General features: G+C 35.0%; 1 protein-coding gene across 3 annotated transcripts in view; it reads left to right on the top strand.

The window, feature by feature from the left end:
• Window positions 1-25,638, top strand: part of LOC149800929 (uncharacterized) — a 31,865-nt gene continuing 6,227 nt past the window's right edge. Inside the window, exons 1-3 of one of the 3 annotated variants that reach the window (XM_089954234.1) lie at window positions 1-156; window positions 19,326-19,577; window positions 23,542-23,724. In XM_089954234.1, coding sequence (XP_089810360.1) covers window positions 19,380-19,577; window positions 23,542-23,724 — 381 coding nt within the window. In that variant the 5' untranslated portion in view covers window positions 1-156; window positions 19,326-19,379. Of the gene's footprint in view, window positions 157-7,783; window positions 8,182-18,008; window positions 18,801-19,325; window positions 19,578-23,541; window positions 23,725-25,638 lie in introns of those variants that run through there. The other 2 variants (XM_089954235.1, XM_089954233.1) reach the window with 2 other exon arrangements.

Consider the following 25,638-nt stretch of genomic DNA (forward strand, 5'->3'; position numbering starts at 1 on the left):
TAGCCCGCTTATACACGGATTAAAGATATATAGACTCGATGGAGGTTTTCTGGACTACAGTAGTGTTTTACACCCGACATGACATATGAGAGACTATTCGAAAAGGAGAAAAAGGATTTATGAGAATAACACTACAGTTTCAGACACGTATATTTGGTAAGTTATTTGAAGATTTAAGGCATTGAGTAGCTATGGTTAAGACGTTTAAAAAAAAATCGTTTCCCATGATGAACCGAAATTAAATTATTGGTTATGTGAATTGTATCTAAATTGATATCCCAATTTTTATATAGAGTTTTTAAGTTACCACAGCTCTTTATAAAATGAATGAAAATAATTTTGTTTAGTTAAGAATATTTATCTTTACTCAGAATAAAGAATTACAAATTATACCTTGTGGAAATTAAGTGTTGTCTCTCAACAGAAAATTTTTAACCTGATGGATTTGCCAAAAAAATGTACTTCTGCCATACGCCAGCACTGAATTCAAGGGCTTTATGCTCGGATCATTTTAGACACACTGTGGATATGATGTCCATAAATATATTTAAACTTAAAACGGACATTTGCACTCTCTCTCTCTCTCTCTCTCTCTCTCTCTCTCTCTCTCTCATAGGCACTCATGGAATTTAATTTTATACAGCAAACCTGAAGTGAGGGCGATCGTCTTCTTTCGTAAATATATATTAGCATTGTTAAAGTAGTAAATATCTTTTGAATTTTATCATGTTCAAAATTAACGGATACATTATCAAAAACATCAATGTTAATACATCACTTTTGTTGATCGGTTTAAAATTGTCCTCAATTTATTGACCAACTCAGACGGAGATGTAGAATTACTAGATTGAGATGAAAGTAAGATGGACTGTCACTATTGAAATTACAAAAGCGACCAAGATTTATAGCTCTGTTTCATTGGGCAGTAACCCAGAAAGAGGATAAAGAGTCAATCATTGGTGTTGACCTTGAAAATGGAACACTGACATCAGCTTGATAAACGTGTATACATAGGTTCACCCCTGTTCTTAAAACACCTTGAAGGGTGTGAAGCATAAACAATATACCTAAACTATTTATAACTGACTTTGACCTTCAGACGATGACCCCAAATGTGATATGCATCGCACCGTACAGTGGTGCCAGAAAAGTCTAGTTTCATTAATATTTATAAAAGTGACCTTAAGTTATAGAGCGGAATGGAAAGTGTGATATAAATCTTAAAATCATTATTTTGAAATAATACCCCAAATATTGAATGTGAAACGTTTATTAATCAATATACTGATACGAAAACGTCAAACATCAAAGTTAAACAGTCCTAAACAAGGAAGAATATGGGAATTGTTGAAAATGAATAAAAGTTACTATACCAGCCATATTTGTTTGTACGAGCTTTACAGTTCCACCATATTTGAAATTTAAAATAGCACGCTCTTAAATAAAACAATGGATTGATAAATTTACAGAAATTCAAATTCTAGTACTATCGTTTTTATAAAATACTGCAGCACATCTATATCATGATACCGTGTTAATTAAAATATTTACTAAAATAATTTACCAACTTGATTTAAGTTCATGGTCGTACCGAATGTGTGGCGAAGATGCAATGTACAATAACTAACAACCACACACCAACCTTGCATTAATAGTAAATTAAACACTATTATTGATTTTGTTCAAAAAATTATAAAAATAAATATTCATTGGTAATAGGTTTCGAGTGTATCACTGGACATAAATATTCAGTGCCGCGCTGAACGAGCTTCCGCATGTTTCGGAATAGCTCGGCCAATCACAATAACAGGGCAAGTTACAGTCTTTCCGAAAATTCATTCAGTCTTGAATTGCAGAGTTCATAAAAAATTTTTTTATCAACTTGTATAAATTATTGAAAAATTTAACCTAAATATTACTGGATACTAATGGATAGAGATCCTACTATCATTCTATTTGAATGTTTGCATGCATAAAAGCTTATATAAATTAGTTTGCCTTATCTTAGAAACGGAGGATCTATGGTCTAGACATACAGTGCGGAATTTAAAATTATAAAATCTGCGGTTCGGTTTTTGACAGAGGTGAATATTTTCACAGTATAAATGAGATCCACATAGTTGTCCGTACGGGTCGATACTGATTAAAAATAGATAAAGTACACACCGATGTGTATATGTACAATATATATCAAATACACAAATGTACTCGCGCGCGCGCGCGTGTGTGTGTGTGTGTGTACATAACAATTTACATATCAAGTTCGCGGTTTTTTTCATGGCACAACAAATTTACATTTAAAAGCACAGAAGAAAAAAAAAACACCAAACAAACTTCATGTTTGCTTTTCTTTTATGATGTAACAAATTGCGGACTGCTATTGTTACTTACACTAAAGTTTGAAAATTTTAATGGAAAGATGTTAAAGCTTACCAAAAAATTCTTATCTTCATTCCAAAATAGTTAGGCTGAAAATGTAACCAAAACTAACTCTAGACAGGCATAATTTGTACTGGATGTCTTTAATCTAAAAGACGATTTTTTTGTGTTTGAAAATAGTTTGTCATTATCAGATTAGTCGAAAGACTGTAACACCAAAATTAATTACTGACCTGCCTCAAATGAAATTCAGCCCTCAGCCGATAGATACGATTTTACACAATGCCGTACGTAAGCTGCATTTCAGTAAATCAAAAATGTAAACAGAAATTAAAAATAAACCAAGCAAACAAAATAAACAACAACAAAAAAAACTAGTATCTGGCATATCTTAGATCTGTCAGAAATCGATGAATGAAAGTTTTACCTAATTATAGGAAAATGCTAGTGGCTTGCAGCATAGGGCACAATTGTTAAGCGAGAATCTTACATTTTGAAATAGCCAAAGTTCTCAAATTCCCTCCTTGATCTTCATTCAGGATTTAAAGGATAAACCTGTGGACGCTTCTAACACAGGATATTCCCTTATCGCTAGAATACTAAAAAAAATGGTGTTTACATGTTAATGTCCCCTGTCTCTATAATCAGCCATCGCGTGAAACTCTGGACATATTTATAAAATAAGATTTCAACATATTCCCAGAATCGCCCCCACCCCCACCCCAATTAGGCCTAATGTTAATTTCCCATTGCCATTATGAACTTCAGGAATCCCATAGTCCCTTTTGATGGTTAATATCTCTCCTTTGATGAGTGACATACCCCCCCCCTTCTGTTAAACCTACGATGTAATAATATTCATTTCAGTTAGAAACGACCTATTCCCGCCAAAATAGACACATCCTGGTACCGTTATCATCTCAGACAGATTCGTTATGTGAAAAGAAAAAATGGGGAAAAAAAAACAACAACCCCAAAAACATTTTTATAAGTGTATGTCAACCAAAAAACAAAAACAAACATGCTGTTACATTATTACCATTTCCAGTCAATCAGATACACCCCGTGTACCAAAAATAACAACCTATGAACCAATTTTTAAAACAGTATTTTCCCTATACATCTGAACAGGATGACCAGATCATAATTTCATCTTGTGCCCTACAATTTTTTTTATTCTGTTTAACATGAGACTCACCTTAGGCCCCATAGTGACACACTTTATTACTTATTCATTCCTATTCGTACCACATATTTACAAGACGGCCACTGCGACCCTCATTGCATATTTTCTAGCTTTAAGGTAATTTACGCGATTAACTCATAACCACATTGACTTTGTGCCCCCCTCGTAATAAAAGTAGTTCACTGTGACGCATAATTTACGCTTGACTGACATTGGTTTAAAAAAAAAAATAATTTTTTTTCTCCTGGTCTGTTCATACTAGAATCATAACACAAGATGCAGTTCTATTACTAGATCACAGTGACCAACTTTTCACTTTTACTGGCTTAGGTCAAGTTATTGCACTGAGCTAATGACCAATAGGTTTTGGCACCCTTTATATATAATATATATACCCAAAATTCTGAAACTTGGCGAGGGGATTTATCTTAATGAGTACAACACCCTCGTCACAAAAGTAGGCCGCAGTGATTCATATTTAAAGTTTCACTCACACAGGTTAAATTATGTTTTACGCTTTTTTCTCTCAAGCTTTGTTCACAGTACCACATCTTTAAAACAAACGTATGTCACCGTAACAATTTCACATGTTACTAGGATAGATTATGTCTGCGCGTTTAGTTCATGACCATATAGGTTTTCGTTACCCTGTATGCATATTGCTATACCTAGAATCGTCACACTTGTCGAGGGGATTTATCTTGATGATTACTATATTATCATCGCAGAATTAGGCCATCGTTACCAATATTTCACGCTTTGCTGAATTTGGTTCTATCTCAAGCACTTTTCATGTGGAAGTCATCAAACTAGATGATTGTATGTATCATTTAGTACCACACCCTTACAATAAACGAAGGTCACTGAAAACTACATTTTACATTTACTAGTTTAGGTTAGGTGGGGAGGAGTTGGGTGGAGGTGAAGGTTGTTGGTATTAACCTTTAACACATCATTAGCTACATCAGGCGAAGAAATGGAAGGTAAGAACAATCAGATTTTGCGTTTGGTTCATGACCATATACGCAGCGCCGTAGAGAACGATCACGGGCTCTGGGGTAAGAAACACCCTGGCCTCTCCCAGTTCTTTTTCAAACAAAATTGTTCTTTTATAAAATTAAAAAGTGTTGTTCGGCCTTTACCCCCTTACGAGCCTGGGCCCCGGGGATATATCTTCGGTTGCCCCCCACCCCTTCTTGTCGGCCCTGCACGTATGTTTTTTCTCTTGTCTGATACTGTTATACACGGAATCATGAAATGTGATGAGTACTGCAATGTCCTCTTGAAAGTAGGTCACTGATATCCATATACCATGCTCCAATGAGCATATTGCATTTTTACTGTCCATGGCTGAATCATTAAACTGCCTGATTATATGCAGCTATATTAGTACCGTACCAATACAAGAAAGGTCACTGTGACATGCACTTCGGAATTTACTGGCTTAGGTTAAGTTTCTGTATTTAACTCATGAGCACGTGCGTTGTTGGGCATACTAGATACATACTGTCATATACAGAATCATGAAACTTGGTGAACACGTGCGACGGTATGCATATTGGTGAGCACTGTTCCTTGATTTTAGAAGTAGGTCAGTATGGTCCATATTTTACGCTTCAATGGCTCGGCTTATATTTTGTGTTTGATGTTCATTTCTCAGGAACAGTTCATCCTAGATTCGTGAGATTGATGGCGATGTATATCTCTTTTATTAACACACCCTTACAACAAAGAAAGCTCATTGTGAACTATATTTTGTATTGGCTGTCATTAAGTTTAGGCGTTTCACTGATGACCACATGGAATGTTGGCATCTTGATAAGAGCTGTATTAGCAGGCCTGTTTGGTCCCATCTCGCATCAGATTTTTGCTAGGTCACCGTTTTTAAGACTGGCTTGGTCCCAGCTTGCTAATGTTTGTACTTTGTCACCGAATAGCAGCATTTTTGTTTTCGTGACATCATGGTAGAGTGGGAATATGCAGACCTTGGAAGGTCAGTGTAAGGTTGGTTACTCTCACCATACATATCATGCATATAGTTACAGTGTTAGGCGACGTCGCCATACCGTCTACAGTGTTTACCACCCGCCCATACTTACTGCAGAGGGAGCGGCGGTGCTCAATGTCAGTCTTGAGTTGGACTTTTGTTATCATCTTTTTCAGTCGATAGTTATGAGGACGGTCTACGGGCGTTATCATTGGAAGCGAGGGATACATCCTGACTAGATACTGTGTGGACATGTTTAAATCATCTTAGCAATCTCTGAAATTTACCGAAAAACAAAGACCTTACTTATGGTTGTACCAGTCTGAGAGAGAGATAAACTACGCAGTTGTGGTCCGAGACTTCCATGACGATTAAATAAACAGTAGCACTATTTGTTACGGATGGTAGGTTCCGGACGACCGACGTACCTAGTACATTCAACTTTTCCAGGTCCCTGGAACACTTTATGGGCGTCTGCATGCAGGACGGGAAGGAGCACCTGAAGGGATGGTACTGACACGAGGCGGGAACTGTTAACCTCAAACCATAAAATTCATTGGTGAGCGACCCATTATCCCTTCCACCCAACTACTCTACTCTTTTGTTCAGAAAAGAGGTGAATGGACAATCTGAGACCATGCATCAATGAAAAGTACTAAAGACACTGAATCGTGGTCCGACGCCTAGCGTACTGGTGGAAGCGGCGGTGCCCCTGACCCGCCGATTCGTTTAAATACAAGCCGACTGTGGTCATATGAATAATGCCAGTAGACATCTTCCGGCGCTCGCAAGACTGTAAGGCGGTACCCGAAGCTTCTGCGAACCTCGCCTAGTATGTTAGCAAGGCCGAGCTACCGGTAATATACAGCAACCGCGTCAGGAATTTCTACCCGGACGACCTGACTGTATTCGCAGACAACGTTGGAAACCTAAAGGCTTCTGGTGTAGATCTCTTCTCGCAGTTAACTCGCTCGGGCAGCGAAAAAACTCCAGACAACATCACCGTCTCTGAGGCTCCATCTTTATGGACGGCGTACTTGTTTTACATCCGCATCCTACGCGTCCTTACGGTTAACGAATCGTCTTGTGGCAGCATTTTCGACTCGAGCTGGGTGAACCTACATTGCAAAGGAGCTCGCGCAAAGTCTTTCGCCTAAGCAGTACCCGATTACCAACTAGGCAGAGTAGGCACATTCCTATGGACCCCACCCTTTTTAGTGTAACCGCAACAACGGATCAAAATAATATTGACGGAACGTATTAGGAGATAAGGGGGGGGGGAGCTTTCGACTGCCTAATAGCTCTCCAGAGGGTTTAATCCGGCACTGCGCCAAAGTTTTATTGTGTTGTGATAGTCACCCACTTGCTGCTATGCTGCTATGCTACAATGACCGCCAGAGTCCTGCCTATGAACCACCTTCCCACGACGCCCCGGGTCTACAAAAAACATTTTGACCGGTATCGTAGTTCAAAATTAAGCACAATCTGTAGTGACAATTTAAAGTAATTATTGACGTATGTACTGACTGTCACACCAATCTTGCTTAAGCCTGTGGCTTTAACCAACTAAAGTCCATGTTGATGGACAATGAAAAAAACTTCTTTAGCAGATTTTAAGAACAGTGCTTTAAAAACAATACTAAAAAAAAACAACACCGAAAACGTTCTTTTTTAGTGTTTTATATCTTTCACTCCTGTCAAGAGGTAAGTAGAGTGCTTGATTCCTTGGTTTAACGGTATTTCAGCATACTACTGGTTATACACTGTCGATTAAAAGTAAGCATTTTAAATTTAGGTATTTTATGTGCTACACTTTGAAGAAGAAATAATACACAGAAGAAAATCATTACAAAATGGGAAAAGAGACTAGCATGTTGCCAAGATCAATTTAGTCTCAACTTAATTTATGCATGGTAATTAATATTTACAGTGGCTGCTAGAGATTACTACAACATCGTTCAGGTGAGTTATATAATCGTTCATTATATGCTGGTTTATTACCAGGTATTCAAACGGGTATTTTAAAAATAGAATGCAAACAATTGACGATAAGTGTTACTTAGGACAGGTTTGTTGCGAACAAGTATGGCACGCCTTGGCCTTGAAACAAGATACAAAAAGGTACTGATCTTCGCTATATTGTACAAAAGACACCTACCAATTATAGTTCTTTAACAGTTAACATTGCTTGCCACGGTGTGTCGGCAGAAAAGTATTTTTTTAAAAGAATATCAGATCCTTCTTTAGGTATTTACGTCACCTTTCATATAGAAAATGGTATAAGTATTATAGACTTTACATCTCAAATAAACGGATATCTCATTGTTGAGAAGTGAGTGACTGATGTTGAATATATAGAAAATGGCATAAGTGTTAGAGATTTTACATCTCAAATAAATGGATATCTCTCATTGTTGAGAAGTGAGAGACTGATGTTGAATATATAGAAAAAGAAGAACAATATTTGGAACAACAGTCGGGATACCTATTCATTGTGGATCGCTATTCACTCAAACACAACCTTGAGTAGCTTAGGCCTACTTTCCTAAGTGAAATAGATGAAAGATCTTGACTTCGTGCATTGTAACAAAGTACAAGAAACAATTGCAGAGCCAGTTTCATTTTTCTGGTGAGTAAGAAATTCTCACTAAATAAATTCTGTTCAAAACTCTCATCTCTCTATCCATCCCGCCCTCCACCCACCCAATTTTACATACATACATACATAGATAGACATACATACATACATACATACATACATACATACATACATACATACATACATACATACATACATAAGGGGCTCCGATGCTCCAAGGGGCCGAGTAGTGTAGGCGCTCGCCTTTAACGATCACTGCCATCTCACCTCTGCGCGCGTGGGTTCGAGACTCTGGTTCCTACCAATGTGGGTATGTGAGAAAGCTGCCAGTGTCTTCTGTTGGTCGGTGGTTCCTACCGCGGTTTCCACCGGTTTTCCTCCAACAGTTATATTGGACACCATGTATCTCTCGCTGAGAACATACATACTTGTTCAAACTTAAGAAATGATCCAATTAAATTTCTCACAAAGCCATTTCTTCCGGCAGCAATTATTTTATAAAAGGTATTTTGATGCACTGTATTTGATTTATAGGTGCAGTTAATAACACAGAACTACTTTAAAGTGTCATCAAAATAAAACAGGTGCAAATATAACAAGGTTATCTCCAAATAACCCTTATTTGATTGACGTCATCAGCGTTTATACTGGATTACAGGTGAAGGATTTTGATATTTATTTTATATTATAAAAGTATGACAACATAAATCAGGATTGTCAAAATAAATTTGTTCAGTTTTAGTCAATCATTTTAAAACATATATCAATAGAAAAGCAGCAATCATGTTTTATCTCTGTGTCAATGTTAGTGACTTGTGTTCTGATTTTGTCTTGAAAATAGCACATTTCGGACCACTTGCGACTTGCTCTCGTCTTGTACGGCATGCAGGTAAATGGTCGTAGAAATGAGAATTGAAAACTTGTTTTTCTGTTAGAATAGAGCAGAGCAGAGAAAAACGTTTATTAATGACAGCAAATATCATGCCACATACTGGTGGCATATAAGAATATCACAGCTGTCACAATTATATAAAGTCAAATCAAAAACCTAAGATGAAACGCATGACATTACTGGTCAACTTTTAGAATCAGCGCAAAAGTATACAAAACTTTTTTTAATGAGAGAACATTTAGGTACATGAATATAACATTTTTAAATGAGAGAACATTTAGGTACATGAATATAACATTTTTAAATGAGAGAACATTTAGGTACATGAATAGAACATTTTTAAATGAGAGAACATTTAGGTACATGAATAGAACATTTTTAAATGAGAAAACATTTAGGTACATGAATATAACATTTTTAATGAGAGAACATTTAGGTACATGAATATAACATTTTTAATGAGAGAACATTTAGGTACATGAATAGAACATTTTTAAATGAGAGAACATTTAGGTACATGAATAGAACATTTTTAAATGAGAGAACATTTAGGTACATGAATAGAACATTTTTAAAACAAAATATATAGTGATACAGGAGAGGTTAGGATAACTGTCATGGAGTGTCCAGAGTTTAAAACGAGAAGTATGAGAAATTTCCAACTAAACAAATTGCATACAGTTTATAATATGATATTAATTATTAGAGTAACAGTTTTGGGGTATATAAGTTTTGTTATTGTAGTTTCAATATGGGTGCTTGCAGTAATGGAACGGTTTTTATAAACTTGCTTCTTTTTTTTTTTGAATTTTAGGTAAATAAATAAATTATGAAATTTCGCCCCGTTGCCATTTTTATCACAATGATTGCATCTTCATTCTTCAAAATGTATATGGTCGCAACGATATGAATGTGCAATGTCCAAACAATTGGTGTATGTATTGTCCCAAGAACTGATTGCTGTATTGTCCCAACAACAGTTTGTGTATTGTCTCAATAACCAGTTTGTGTATTCGCCAAACTATTGGTTGTTTGGTGTATTGTCCCAACAACTGGTTGTGTATTGTCCCAAAGATCGGTTTCAACACAGAGTATGTAACTGGAAGTCCTACATTTTGACAACAGAACATACGCCTCCTGATAAGTAGTTTTCCATATTCAAATTTTGTTTTTAAAAAAATGGCAAAATTTTCTCTTAGGATTACCAAAGATTACCATTCCTGTATATAAAGGTCTTTTGAACTTTTTGTTATCAGGTGTTTATTCGTTTAGTATTATAACTAAATTCGCAGTAAATGATATCTTGTTTCCAAGCTGTTATTAAAGCATTTCTTGTGATTTTTATCCATTTACAAGTGTTAGTTTTAACATTGGTCTCATAAAGATTTGATGATGAAGTGAATACAGTTTAACCCACTTACCATTAACGATATAGATTAAAAATCCTGTCATTTTGGATCCAATAATTATGTCGATACAATTTTCTTCCTAAACGTAAACGTCGGTACTTTTCTTCAATTTTAAAATATTTCTTAAAGTATGTTACTCAAATTTCCAATACATGCAATTGTGGTATTTTCAAATCTACAAACTTCACACCCATAAAGCAAAATGGCTTGTACATTATGGTCAAAACGATGCAGTTGCAGGCCAGTAGGAAAAGTGAAATATATATTAGGTAAAATAGGTGCATAGCAAATATTTTTGAAGTTATTTTCGTAAACTTTGTATTTAACTGATTTAACGAACCTTCGAGTTTTAGACGCAATAAAAGCTAAATAGTTCAATTTTCAGCAAAAATGTATATTACATTCTCACCAATACTAAATCTTTATTTATGATCTTTTCGGGTACCAAATCCAAATCTTTGTGTTTGTGAAATTGGTACTCACTATCCATAACTATGAATTTTCATTATAACTATGAATTTTCATTAAACATATATTATGTTGGAAAGATTTTTCATAACTACCAAAGTTATAGTGTTATGGGCGTAAAGCCATATACAAACTGGAAAGAACAGGGACACAGTGTCGTCAGAAGATAATAAATATACACAAGTGCCCTGATTTTCTGATAGATAGTTTCAAAGTCATTCAGTATCATGATTAAATAAGGTTGGCGAAAGATTTTCACCTTGCCTCACAACCTTACTAAACTGACAAAAGCTGATTGCTATCCCGCAAAACTGAGACATGATTTATTCACTGCTGCATAATATATATTTAATTTTAAAGATTTTCTCATTGGCATTATATTATAGTTTCATCCACAACACTTTCCTCAAATACATTGTCGATTTACGTTTTCACCAAACTGATCCCTGGATGGCGCTTTCGCTTCATTCTACTGTCACATAAGCAGGGCCAAAAGGAGGGGTTGGGCAACCGGATATATATTTCCCCTGGGCCCGGGCCGAACAACACCTTTTAATTTTATTAAAGAGAAGTGTTGTTTGAACAAGAACTAGGAGAGGCCCAGGTGTTTCTTACCCCAGGGCCCGTGATCGTTCTTACGGTCCTGCACACAAGCTGAAATTAACACTTTATTATATAGTAACATCTGTTCTTGTTTTTACCTAGTTTTTAAAAGCTTCAAAAAAAGTAACAGAAAATATGCAAATTTTTTGAAGCGCTGATTTTGGTTTTAATTTAGTTGTTAACGTTTCGTGTTTTTGTCGCTAACATGTAATGCAGAGAAATGACTGAAAAGACCCAGAACTTAAACTGTATGTGCGGGCAAAATTGGAGCAGCCATGACCATTTTCTGACAACGCAGAAACTACCTCATATGTGTGAGGACGATTGACTGCACACTATTTAGGGGAAACAAAAACAAAGAGTATATCATTCTTGTGAAATAAAGTTGTACGTAGCCTCCGACCTGTTTCCTTAAAGTGTTTATAATAAGAAATTATGTTTTGTTTTAAATAAAAAGTGACGTGATCTTTCGTCACGTGACAAGTTAATTTACATAAATGAAATTCGAATGGTCGACCCAGACATACATCAAGGTACAGGGAAGAGTGTTCGTGACAGGCAGTGTCGTTGATTTTATACACATTGAAGAGTAGTTTGGTAGTGAGTTTTTCACTTGCACAAATGTGAGAGTTAAAATTTGATTGGCGAATCTAATTTATACACTGATATAGTAAAAGCTTTGTCGAACTCCGGTTATAGCTTGACTAGTAAATCCAAAAGTGGTCACGGGGTTATACAAGGCTGGAATGACTGTGTCAAAGAACTACACTATGCACGAAATGCTTACCATATGTGGCGTGATAACAGTAAACCTCGGCATGGCCATCTCATAAACCATATGCGCCGAACAAGAGCACACTTAAGTATGCTCTTAGATTACGTAAGAAGGAGGAAGTTATACATAGAGCTGACTTGCTAGCACAAAAATTTGAAAATGTCGACCAACGTGATTTCTGGAAGCAAAAACAAAATACTTCGACAACTTTCAATAAACTACCAATTTGCATTGATGGGAACCAAGGTCAGAATAATATATGCAACAAGCGGAAAAAATCATTTTTGAGGACTTACTCAGTTGTGTTAAAAATGAATCGAATAAGAAGCATGTGCTTTCAGCATTGACTACCCCTTCAGATCGTATTGAGGTAATCCCATTATCTGGGATCCAAAGTGCAATTACAAGACAAAAAGGTGGTACATGTCCAGGATAAGATTTTGTATAGGTGGAACAACTTAAAATTTTCAGATACTTGATTTCATGTGCTATTGATGATTTTATTTAATTGTATGCTTGTGCATAACTTTGTACCAGATGATTTCACAAAAGTTACAATTATACCGCTACTAAAGAGAAAAATTGGTAACCTGGCGGACAAAACTAACTACAGACCTACAGTTCTTACGACTATTATTTAAAAAAATATTTGAATGCATCATACTGCAAAGGTGTGAAGTTACAATCTCCGATAATCAGTTTAGTTTTAAAAAGCAGCATTCAACAGATTTATGTGTATACGCCTTTACGGAAACTGTCAACTATTATGAAGAACATGGCAGCCCAGTGTTTGCATGCATTTTAGATGCTAGCAAGGCATTTGATAGGGTCAGTCACTGGATACTCTTTCAAAAGTTGATTAATATTAAAGTACCTGTCTACATAATTCATACTTTAGTTAACAGCGCTTTCCATGTAACCAGTGGGGTGAGGCAGTGGGGTATTCTTTCCCCTTTGTTATTTATATATATATATATATATATATATATATATATATATATATATATATATATATATATATATATATATATATATATAGAGAGAGAGAGAGAGAGAGAGAGAGAGAGAGAGAGAGAGAAGTTAGATCGTAAGCTCGGCATGTGTTGTTTCTTAACAATTTTAGTTTTGCTGATGAAATGTCATTGATAAGTCCTTTTATCACAGGTTTAAGGAAATCATTAAAGATATGTGAACAATACGTATTTGAGAATGATATCATGTATAATACAAAAATGAATCAGTATGCCTGGTCTTTCAGCCAACTTCTTTCAACTTACCATATCATCCCCCTGTATATCTTAACGGCAATGCTCTTACCTATGTCAATAGTTATACGTATTTGGGTCATATTTTGAAATCCAATCGGTCGGATAATGAAGATATGATGAGACAATACCAATTTTTGTGTACTCGAAGAAACATGCTCTACGTAAATTTAAGAATTCTTCATTGAATATCAAAATTAGATTATTCAAATCTTATTGCTGCGCTATGTATTGTGCTCCTCTGTGGACAAACTCTAGTGAATGTATGAAAAGAAAACTAGTTATTGGTTTTAATAATAGTCTTCGATTTCTATTAGGTCTTGTTAGATGGAACAGTGCCTCCAACATGATTGTAAATTATAATGTATTAAGTTTTGATGAAGTAATGAGAAAGTATGTATTCTCAATGATGACAAGAATATCTAATAGTAAGAACTGTATATTGAAATCTCTTTGGAACTATGACATTTATTTAAATTCTCATGTTATTATTAGATGGAACAAATTACTCTTTAAATGTGCCATTTAATTTCAATCTTAACAATGCAGGGCGCAGTTATTTGTTGTAGATGTATATGTTTACTTGTATGTATGATATACATGTTCTTTTATGTTTATAATGTTTTTACTTTATAATTATATTTTAATTTAGAGGTATGTACTTTGTAGTCTGAAATAAAGAATTATTATCTTATCATATCTTATCTTATCATATCATATCATATCATATCTTATCTTATCTTATCATATCTTATCTTATCTTAACTTATCTTTTCTTATCTTATCTTACGTTATCTTATCTTATCTTATCTTATCTTATCTTATCTTATCTTATCTTATCTTATCTTAAAGGTCAGTTGATCTTAACATTGTATTGCGTTTGTCAGGTCTCTGTTAGGTGGGAGGTCTTGATTTTAATCAGGTTGATAGAACAATTGGTGTAGACTTGCGAGTCACGTAAACCTTGGTGTAGACTTGTGAGAAACGCGTAACAATGGTGTAGAATATGCCCTGTTGAGTAAAATGTAAGTAAATACCCAAGCATTAAGTAGCTGTAATTAGTTTAATTTAACTTCATTGAATTTTAATTGATTTACACACACACACACACACACACACACACACACACACATATATATATATATATATATATATATATATATATATATATATATATATATATATATATATATATATATATATATATATATATATATATATATATATATATATATATACATGGCTCTACTTCAACAATACGTGTGCGATTATAACACAGTATATTGAATAGGCAATGTCCCTACGCAGAATAAACCATTGCAAAATCGATATAAATAATTTTAAAAAGGGATACAATGTAGAACATAATTATTTAAGCTATGTACATTACCTGGAATTGTTTAAACAAATGTCTGAATATTTCAGGCAAGCAAATGCCCTGGCATTGTGTATAAGCAGCTGTAAGTAGTTACATATCCATGTATTTCTTAAATGCCGCTATACGAGGAGCTTTTATCTAGGTCACTGTAAAATCGCAGATTCTGAAAGATAGTGCGGCGCGTATAAAATGGGGTGTGCAGACCGTACTTGCAGTATTGAAAACCCATGAGCACGTGATACTTTTTTTTCTCAGTAATCCGTGCACTTGATTTTACTTACTCATTACGCTACGCGGCTGATTTGACATATTTCGGTTGACACTGCACAGGTTTTTATATATTCTTTCTTTTGCTATAGATTGTCGTTAACACAGGATTAAAACAACAAAAACGTACAGATGAACAAGAAATAAAAGAATTCGTGTTCACAGGTTCCGGTCGAAATAATATGAACTATAAATCCTTGATAAACAATGTATGTATGTATGTATGTATGTATGTGTGTGTGTGTGTGTGTGTGTGTGTGTGTGTGTGTGTCTGTGTGTGTGTGTGTGTGTCAATCGTGTCGATCAAAAACAAAAATTTAAAAAATAAAAAGAACTATATGATTCCAGCATCGTGCGTGAGCCTCTATGCGGTTTACTGTTAAAAGGAACTAATTATATTTGTAATTAACTAATTAGTTAATATGATACCATGTTCGCCTTCATGTAATATCCCCTTCGTAATCGAGATAATGAGTATACTTTTTCAATTAATTAATCAATTAACATATTATTTTTTTAAGCATACTGACCGTGGCAGGTAATAGTAGACCACTCTCTCCTTCGTATTACCAATCACACCTTGTCACGTACTTCATTTAACTGCATAAAACTGTTAAATTAATTTAGTCAATTAGCATGTTATATTTTTTGTGCAAGCGTACAGACAGACCGCCGTGAGAATTAACATGAGACCAATCTCACCTTCACATGACCTCTCCTTTATCGTTCGGTTATTTCGTTAACACCATTATAATGTAAATTGCAGAAACCTTTGGGAAGACAAACCCTTTAAAAAAAAACGTTAGCATGAAGTACTATAAGATACAAGATAATCCTTAAAATATAAAGTCAAATTGTGTTATATAAAACCACATTCCTTCAATAAGACCAATAGTTGTTTTTTGTTTGTTTGTTTGTTTGTTGATATATCTTCAACGAGTCCCATAATTGAGTTCACATAAAATAACACATTTAGAAAATGTGGTTTCGCTGGGTGGCATCCATTACAGTCAAACAAAAATCTTCGCATTACATTGAAAAAGTAGCATGAAATCCTGGTTGTCTAGTCACGTTTGTAGTAAGGGGAGCAAAAAGGCGGGTAAATCAGCCAAAACTGCCCTGCAGTCACCCGTTTCCGAATGGAAGATTTCGTACACTGACTTTAAATCTTCAAATATATGAATCGGCATATTTATCTACTTGGAGAATTATATGGAATGACAACTTCACAAAAAGGCTTTGGAATATGAAACCATTTATTGGGAAGTGGCATCCATGGTATAGAACAAATGATCGACACCAGGTGATATTGTGTCGATAGGACACATTCTTATGATATATCTCATGCATATCGTCTGAAGGGTGAACCTCGACCATAGTGTTAGTCCTGACGGTGTCCACTGACAGTAGAACACGTATGTATGTATGTATGTATGTACGTACGTATGTATGCATGCATGCATGCATGCATGTATGTATGTATGTATGTATGTATGTATGTATGTATGTATGTATGTATGTATGTATGTGTCAAAGTGTGTGTGCAGGCTTATTCACATTTGGGAAAAGGAGAAAATAAAAATCGAAATACTCCACAAGACCATACAAATTATACATTCTGTGCTTGTAGATTACTTTTATTTCGGCGCACTGACTCTCGGGTTACATCCCACGATGTATTTCGACTCAATGACCGTCGGGTTACATCCCACATGGTGGCCAGTATATGTGGTGGAGGTAATCCCGGGAAGAACCACCCACCCACGGGAAACTACTGACAAACTTTCTCACACACCCACATTAATCAAACTGACACTCAGTTCAGTTTGACACTCAGCTCCACACGGACAGAAGTGATATGTGAGTAATCTGCAAAAGCGAATGCTTTAAACCACTCGTTCACGCGGGGGTGGGGGGATTTGTTGGCTCTAAAGTTTTTTATTTTTTTTTTTAAATAGAAAGAGAAAAGCACAATCTGACAAGAAAGATAGAAAAATACACAAGACAGTGATGTAATTAAATATATTTAGGCACATTTTGATATGAAGGCTTCAAATCCGTTTAAAGTGTAAGTTTTTGAAAGTGAATTTAATTAATACATCCTATAGAAACAATAAGGTCTTTGACATGCAACGTTAGATAGACCCCCACAGGTACCACAGTGATCAGATTTCACGTGGTTTGTTGCTCTTTTGAGTGTTTTATATTGTGTTTTTTTTTTCCCTTAAAGCTTATACTGATCTACTGGAAATGAAAAAGAAAATGTTTTCATTCTATGGGGAAAAAGTCATTTATTATACTTTAAGAAGACAAGCGTGGTCAGAAGTTTCCCAATATCTCTATAAAACAATGTGCTTGATACGAACAGCAAGTATTTCTGATCCATTTCCGCAGTTCGATGAATGCTACTGTAACTCTAAGGCGGGAACAAACCAAATTTCTCAATTATCCGTGACGAGACTTGAAACCACATATTGCATTTTCAGGTATCAGGTTTGAATACCCCTTGGCTTTATCTCTTTCGATCGGCTCGTTATTCAGTCAAAACTATTTTCAAATCGCTAAACTTATTTTGGTGAATTTTCATTATATTACAATTTCGAAATATCTATTACCTAGCGTATTGTAGTCGTGTATTGAGATTGTTCAGATTCAAGTGTTTGGGTCACTTTTATTAAACTGTTCAAATCAGCTGTGACAGAAAATGAAGGAATCTTGTAGAGCACTGTATTCCAATACGTTGGACCACAAACACACACTATGAAGACATTGGAGACAAACATTTGTATCTCAATGCCGGTTTAATCACATTATCAACGACTATCTATATATGAAACTGTATAATTATGATTAACTGGATGATATATTGATACGGTTATGAATGCTTCTCTCGAGACATTTGACGATGATCAAGCAGCTATATATCATCATGTACTGAGACTTCAGATTCGTTCCAATAAGTAACCCGTCGGCAAGGTTCAACATGATTCAGTGGAGGTGTTTGCAATGGATTACGCTATATTGATAAAGAAAATGTCGTCATTATTTTGAATGATTCGTGCTTTTCAAACTTTAGGTGAATTCTTGGAATATTATCGTCATAAATCACAATCGGATATCGTTCCAGCTGGAATACATTGTTTGGGGTAAAGTGACAACGGTATCCGTTTGAAAGCTCATTATCAATAGTAACTTATTTCATACGTTTGAGGAAATAGGTTAGACAAAGTCTATATACATATTATATGGATTTAAAAAGTATTCGTCATAGTGTGACTGATTGTCTTATTGTGAATGGATCCTTCTGTGTTCTTGAAAAGACTATTTTAATCGCAGAGTGAATATTTTAATATTTTGAATACCTTCGCAAAAATCGGATTTTTTTTCATTCCTGACAATTGTAAAAGCTTAGTCCAAAAGTAGCAGTAGCAGTACCATGACGGCTGCATCCAGTGTACCAACTGCTAGTACCAGCGGTAATTACAAATTTCCGCCAAAAAGTTCCAAAAGCTCTCGGTTTTCAACGGCCACCAGCACCACAACTTCCAAGTCTCATCGCCATGATGACGATGAGTTCTCAACCCTTCTTAAGGTAATTGCAACTGTCCACGTGCATTATAATGTATAATGAAACTTTACTTTAAAATTCGCATTCATTAATTGTGTTTAGCCTGTAAAGATTAGTGTACCAACAATGACTGAATCATTTTTTTTTTCGTGAACGACCGTATGTTGAAATGGGATCAGATAACGTTGTTATTGGTTGGTCTATGCTACCGCTTAGGTCCAGGGTTTACTTTTCGGTATCGTCGATTGCAAAAGCAAACAGGACGTAGAGAGTTTTTATAGATGCATGATAGAAGAAAAGAGTCGCTCTTGGCGAGACGAGCATGTTCGTCTCTCGTCGGAAAGGAGATGGGTATCTTCCGAATGCAACTGGTCTCCACAATGGTGCACATATGATCGATGGTGTTCTCCAGACAGCATAGTCTCCTCCACCATAAAGACCCTTTCTCTTGTCTAATGTGTTTCCTCAAGAACTTACAATTAGAATTATTTTGTAGATTAAATAAAGCATGTTTGTATATTTGTTAATCGCTATATTTTATTTCTGAAGGTCTACCGGAAGGCGTTTAAGGAGAAAGTGCACCATTATAGCCGCTATGACACGATGACAGCACACAACCCCTCGCCCTCCCCTGTGTCTGCGTATGCTTCCCAGTCCGTTATGTTCCTGCAGTCGAGACATACGGACAAGGGATCATACGTGCAGAGATGGAAAGCGCTGAGAGATAGAAATCAAAATTTGCCAAAATTTGACTGGAATACCAAAGCCGCTGGACGTGCACATCAAGGGGATAATGGCAAGGTTGGCTATATAACAGATTGCTCTCACTTTATTCAAATCGCCATTTTTGTTTACATAAAGTGTTTTCAGGGAGAATCTTGCAGCGATGCGCTGTATTGCTCTCACTTTATTCAAATCGCCATTTTTGTTTCAATAAACTTTTTTTTTCGGGGAGAATCTTGCAGAGATACGCTGTATTGCTCTCAGCAGAATTCTTCCTGACTTTGTAGATATAATAAAAACGGCTAAAAACTTTACAAATAATTATTTCCGGAAGCAATTCCTATTTCACACACACACACACACACACACACACACACACACATATACATACATACATATATATATATATATATATATATATATATATATATATATATATATATATATATATATATATATATATATATATATATATAGAGAGAGAGAGAGAGAGAGAGAGAGAGAGAGAGAGAGAGAGAGAGAGAATAACAATCCTTTCAAATGCAGTCCAGCAAGGGATCACGTGTGTCAGGGATTAATGAAGATAAATGCAATAAACTGACAACGAACAGTGCGAAACTCGTATCTAACTAGCTTGAGCTCTTTCGACTCTTTAATGAGTATTTTTCAAAGGCAAATACAAAACATAGACAAGACAAACAAATAAAACAGAAAAACGGTTATATTTGCAAAACTTTACATGGCTGATGGCTCGTCGATTTTGTAGGCAAATAAAAATATTTTCCAGTATCAGCAACAAGTTGAAATAAACTAGTTAAAACATAATAAAGTTAAGGGTTTAATTCTTGTATTGCAAACATAACCGTTTTTCTGTTTTATTTGTTTGTCTTGTTTTGTATTTGCCTTGAAAAAGATTCACTTAAGAGTCGAAAGCGCTCAGGCTAGTTAGATACTAGTTTCGCACTGTTCGTTGTCAGTTTGTTGCATATATATATATTGTTTTAAAAAAGCAACACCTACGCATTTAACCGTTTCTAAAGCCAGAGCAATAGAAAACACACACATATTCTTTTTTGCCTAACAATGTACGCTACGAATTAAGGCGGACATATATAGTGGGAGAAATTCCTTCAGTAAAAGTGTACAGAAATGACAAACTGTCTATGAAATTCAATGCATAATAGACCAGATAATTGAAGAGGTAATTGTGTTTTCAGGTCACCAAGTTTACAGTTTGCTATTCAATAATATTGTGTTACTAGTCCAAAGAGGCAATACTGGCTTGTATTTGGTTGTTATTTATTCTCTTGGTAGCAACAGTAGAAATCTCAATCTCTCTCTCTCTCTCTCTCTCTCTCTCTCTCTCTCACACACACACACACACACACACACACACGCGCGCGCGCGCGCGCGCGCTTTTAGACTGGTATCTTGGCCAACTATGTAACTAAACCTACCGAAGAATACTGGAGAGCTTTGGTTAATTTTTAATTTACGATGATATAGAACATATTCTATGACTATTCAGTTTCTTCCATGAATATTGTGTGAACAAGAATTTTCATAGTTAATAGATCAGAACACTTTTGAGCGAATCAGAGCACATGTTTTCGATTTAGTTTTTATTTTCGAACTATTTTATTGGTTAAGTTTTAACAACTTTTTCTTAACCAATGGGCCAGATTTGAAGGTATACCCTTGTTATATTTGTCAACTACATTAAAGTCGATTATATGCTTTTTAAAAGAAGAACATTATTGTCAAAAATAGATTGTTTTCAAATCAGTTACGAAAATAAAGTTTTGCAAAAGAACCCACCCCACCCCACCGCCGAGTAAATTTAATTTCTGAACGTTTGTAATTTCGACGCTGTATATGAAAGTCAGACGAGGCCAATTAATGTTGTACAGTTTGTCTCGACGCTGTATATGAAAGTAAGACGAGGCCAATTAATGTTGTACAGTTCGTACATTATATTTGTTCATATCGGTTGGAAAACAAATGTCGGAATGTATTTGTCAAGTGGATAAATATGTGACCAGCACTAAACTACAACAGACTGAATAGAAGCATGGTTGTATTCATCCACTGACACAGAAGAATAATGAATGAATGGGATATTCTCGCTTGTCATTCTTCGCGCTAGATACAATCCACATATGAGGCATGGTGACAGATCGTTATCAATAATATCACGTTGGCTAGAATTGCCGTCCTTTTACTATGTCATTTTTGTCACTGATCTTTCACTAGATCATGGTTATATAGTATATTTACTGTCCTTTTGCTATATATGTCCCCCTCCAGCGGCTTTCATTCGATATAGATATATAGCATATTTACTTGTTTTACTGTAAAATGTTGGACCAAACAGAATTGAAGTTTGTCAACTATGAGATATAGTTTCTCAATGAAAATATAACTTTTTTTGCATTGCCAATGATCTGGCACGGTGATTTTCTCGTGGTGTACGAAGTTGTAAGCTGATTGGCGCCCTATCCCTTCCTCATTCGGCTCCTGAGCCTATTAACTTTGATAACTGATCAATCAGGTATCCACCCTCATCAAATCTGTTAGGAATAGACCTAGTCCAACCATCAAATCAGACCCCACAAAAAATTACTTTTCTCGATGGCAGGTAAAATCTAATTTTTCCCATAGTACTTTTATGCATGCCATTTTAGAAAGACGATAGTTTCAGATTTTGAAGCTTACTTATTGCAGGACGCTAGGTTCGAATTTCGAAGCTTACCTACTGCATGCATTGTTTTATATTTCATAATTAGATCGATGGTGGAATTTTTTTTATATCTAACATCCATGCATAATAAAGGATTATTTTATTTTCATTTCCTGACTACAATATAAACAAAAATGCCCAGAATGTTTGTCTTTCACGAGGATTTGCTGAGTGTCTGACGCAGCATTCTGGCCCTCGCGTGCGTTCTTGTCCATAGATACACCAATGCCGATGGTATTAATCTTTCATCTCGAAACTGATGTGTTTCATCACGTGACCAGTCCTATTCCGCATCAACTTGCAAAACCTACTGACTGCTTTCATCGCTTGAACATTCTTTCACAAAATGAAATAATCATTAATTGTAACACATATATATCCTAAAACGTGAAAGGGTTAAAGACAATATCCCCATAAACACAGGATATTTTTCAGTAATCGACCTAGATACAGGTACAAGAGACTATGACCTGGTTTTGAGTCGAGAAATCCGTTGTTATAATTGTTTTTGTTTTCTTGTGTGAAAACTTCAGCTGTTCGTTCTTATTATTTTTATTTTTTTATTTTTGGGGTGGTGGTGGTTTTTTCTTTGTACGCTGATATGTGTTTCAACGCCATTTAAAGTTTATACTGAATATTTCGGTGTAAACCTACATTTTAACGCCCTAGGTTCTGGTGTGGGAAGTTCAGTGGGTGTTTTGTTATCTTAAATTTGCACTAATATTCAAAATACGCCGTTTTATTTCGACCCTCATTTTTTCTTCACAAATGTGTGGGAAAAAATCCCTCATTATGCATCGGTGGGCAGAATGTTGCGCGAGACCCTCGGGTGTAACTTCCTATGTTATACCTTTAAATGAGTCCGTTAATCCCACATAGTTCTGTCACATGGGCAAAAATGTATCACACCTATATAGGAACGAAAGGAAATATTTTTTTATACGCACTAGCCGAGCCAACGGAAGATGTAGGTCGCTTACATACACACGGCCTTCTGAAGCGTATTGTAAAGCGTGTTAGTTTCGCGATGCCAAAATTTTGCGCTTCTAATATTACGAATAATTTGCGATGTTTTAATTTGTTTATCGTCCGTCAAATTTGATCCGTTCTTAATTTATACGTTTACTTTTTATCGATTATCACAGACGTTAATATTTGCAGAATATTAACTGTTCGCGAATGTAGCTAAGATAAAACACTGCAAAAATACTCATCCAAACAGAATATTTTTTGTTTGTTTATGGCAAGGCCGAATTGCATGAATATAAATATAATTACAATGCTAATTACTTTTTTTTATAGCAATATCCGAAGTTACCAGTAGACTATTCTAGGACATATACATACGAAAGCACCCAGTTTCCGTCTCTCTCAAAAGCTAGCGTTATCACTAAATATTCAGGCGGAAACAAGAGTGTCTACAGCGATAATTACCGTAGTGATCGACAGAAAGACAAGGACAAAGACAGAAACGTCAACCTTAAGGTAAAACACATACACATACTTTGAATTGATAGTTCATTTTAAATCTGAACCTATTAAATCTGACCTGGGAGATCCATAACAACAAAAGTTATTTATTTACTAAATGGAATCATGTGGAAACATACTTTATATAGAAAAAGAGTAGTGGCTATGAAAATGGAGTGCTTGATAACCGTGAATAATGTCCTCTTTCTCACGTTTTCACCGAATGAAGTGTTTCTTTGAGAAAATAACCCTTCTTACTCACCTTTTCCTTATATATATATATATATATATATATATATATATATATATATATATATATATATATATATATATATATATATATATATATATATATATATATATATATATATATATATATATATATGTATGTATGTATGTATGTGTGTGTGTGTGTGTGTGTGTGTGTGTGTGTGTGTGTGTGTGTGTGTGTGTGTGTCCTTGCCTATGTGCATGTTTTTGTGGGGTTTCTTGTACACGCGTATGCATGTATATACATTCACTTATATTTGTTTTGTAGAAATGCTAATATTTTAAATAAAAAGATACACACACAGACACACAGGGACATGTTTTCAGATGGCTTTTATCCATTTTGGAAATGAACAATTTAATTCACATGACATACAGATGAAATTTAAAAAAAAAAATACTGTAGGGTAAGATACACGTTTCAGAGTAAAACTTTTGATTTAATATTAGGACATAATTTTTTAGTACAAGTAACAAGATTTAAATTTTCTCTTAATTGTATTAAAAGTAAGTTGATAAATTATATTGAAAGTAATTTTTTATTAAAATATATTGAGTTTGAATCCATTTATTTCGGTAAATGGATTCACACACACACACACACACACACACACACACACACACATAGATATATATATATATATATATATATATATATATATATATATATATATATATATATATATATATATATATATATATATATATATATATATAAGTAGCATATAATTGTAATACCGAAATAAATGGAATATTTTATTAATATGCCGGCAAAGGTTTTTAAAAAAGGCTGGAGATCTTACAACCTTGAACTACATTTTGGATTAAAGTCCCACTCTCAGCCAATAAAAAACAACCTTTTAAAACTAACGTCATTAGCGATTGGTCGAAACAAACTATCAAACTCTCAAGTTCAAACTCAGGTTATAGTTTTAAGAATTACAGGTCATGTAGTAACGATGCTTTTTATTAGCAAGAATTCAAGCACAAACTTAAAACAAAACAAAAACATTTCAAACCCCCCCCACACACACACACACAACAAATTCTACGTTTTATTTGGGGTATGCCTATTTCATGCAAAAGTGGCAGTCGAGTCAAGGAACTCACGTTAAGAAATCTGAAAATTCTATAAATCTAACCTTGATCTAATTAAAGCTTCCCATGTTGACATTTTTCAGATAAGTAGTGCTTTGTGTATATCAGTTAGAAAGGCATGCAACAATAAAAAAATACGACATCACATATAAATAATTATCATGATATTAACGCTTCAAGCGGAATCCAAACAATCATATTATGAATGTAATAATTTCCTTTGTCACATCGCAGCTTAGGATATATAAAGTACCTTACAAATTCAAAATTCGGATATATCGGACACACATCTGCCTTCTCTACGAAAATTTCAATGCTTACTGTTCATACATGCCGCTGAGTATTTGTTTCTTTCACTCAGAATCGGTTTCTTTCTTATAGTTAAGGTATAATATCGTTCCTTTCGAGCCTGGCAGGTTTAAAGTTTTCGGGTACAATGGAAACAGCATTAATAACTTGCCAGAAGTTTAGTTGAAATATCCCCAAGCTCGACCTCATTACGACCCAGGCCATCAACGTTTGTACACTTCGATCTCCTTTTTGCGATTACAAATGCCCATT

The sequence above is a fragment of the Sinohyriopsis cumingii genome, chromosome 4, assembly GCF_028554795.1.
Source record: "Sinohyriopsis cumingii isolate HCF-2022 chromosome 4, ASM2855479v2, whole genome shotgun sequence".
Classification (NCBI taxonomy): Eukaryota; Metazoa; Mollusca; class Bivalvia; order Unionida; family Unionidae; genus Sinohyriopsis; species Sinohyriopsis cumingii.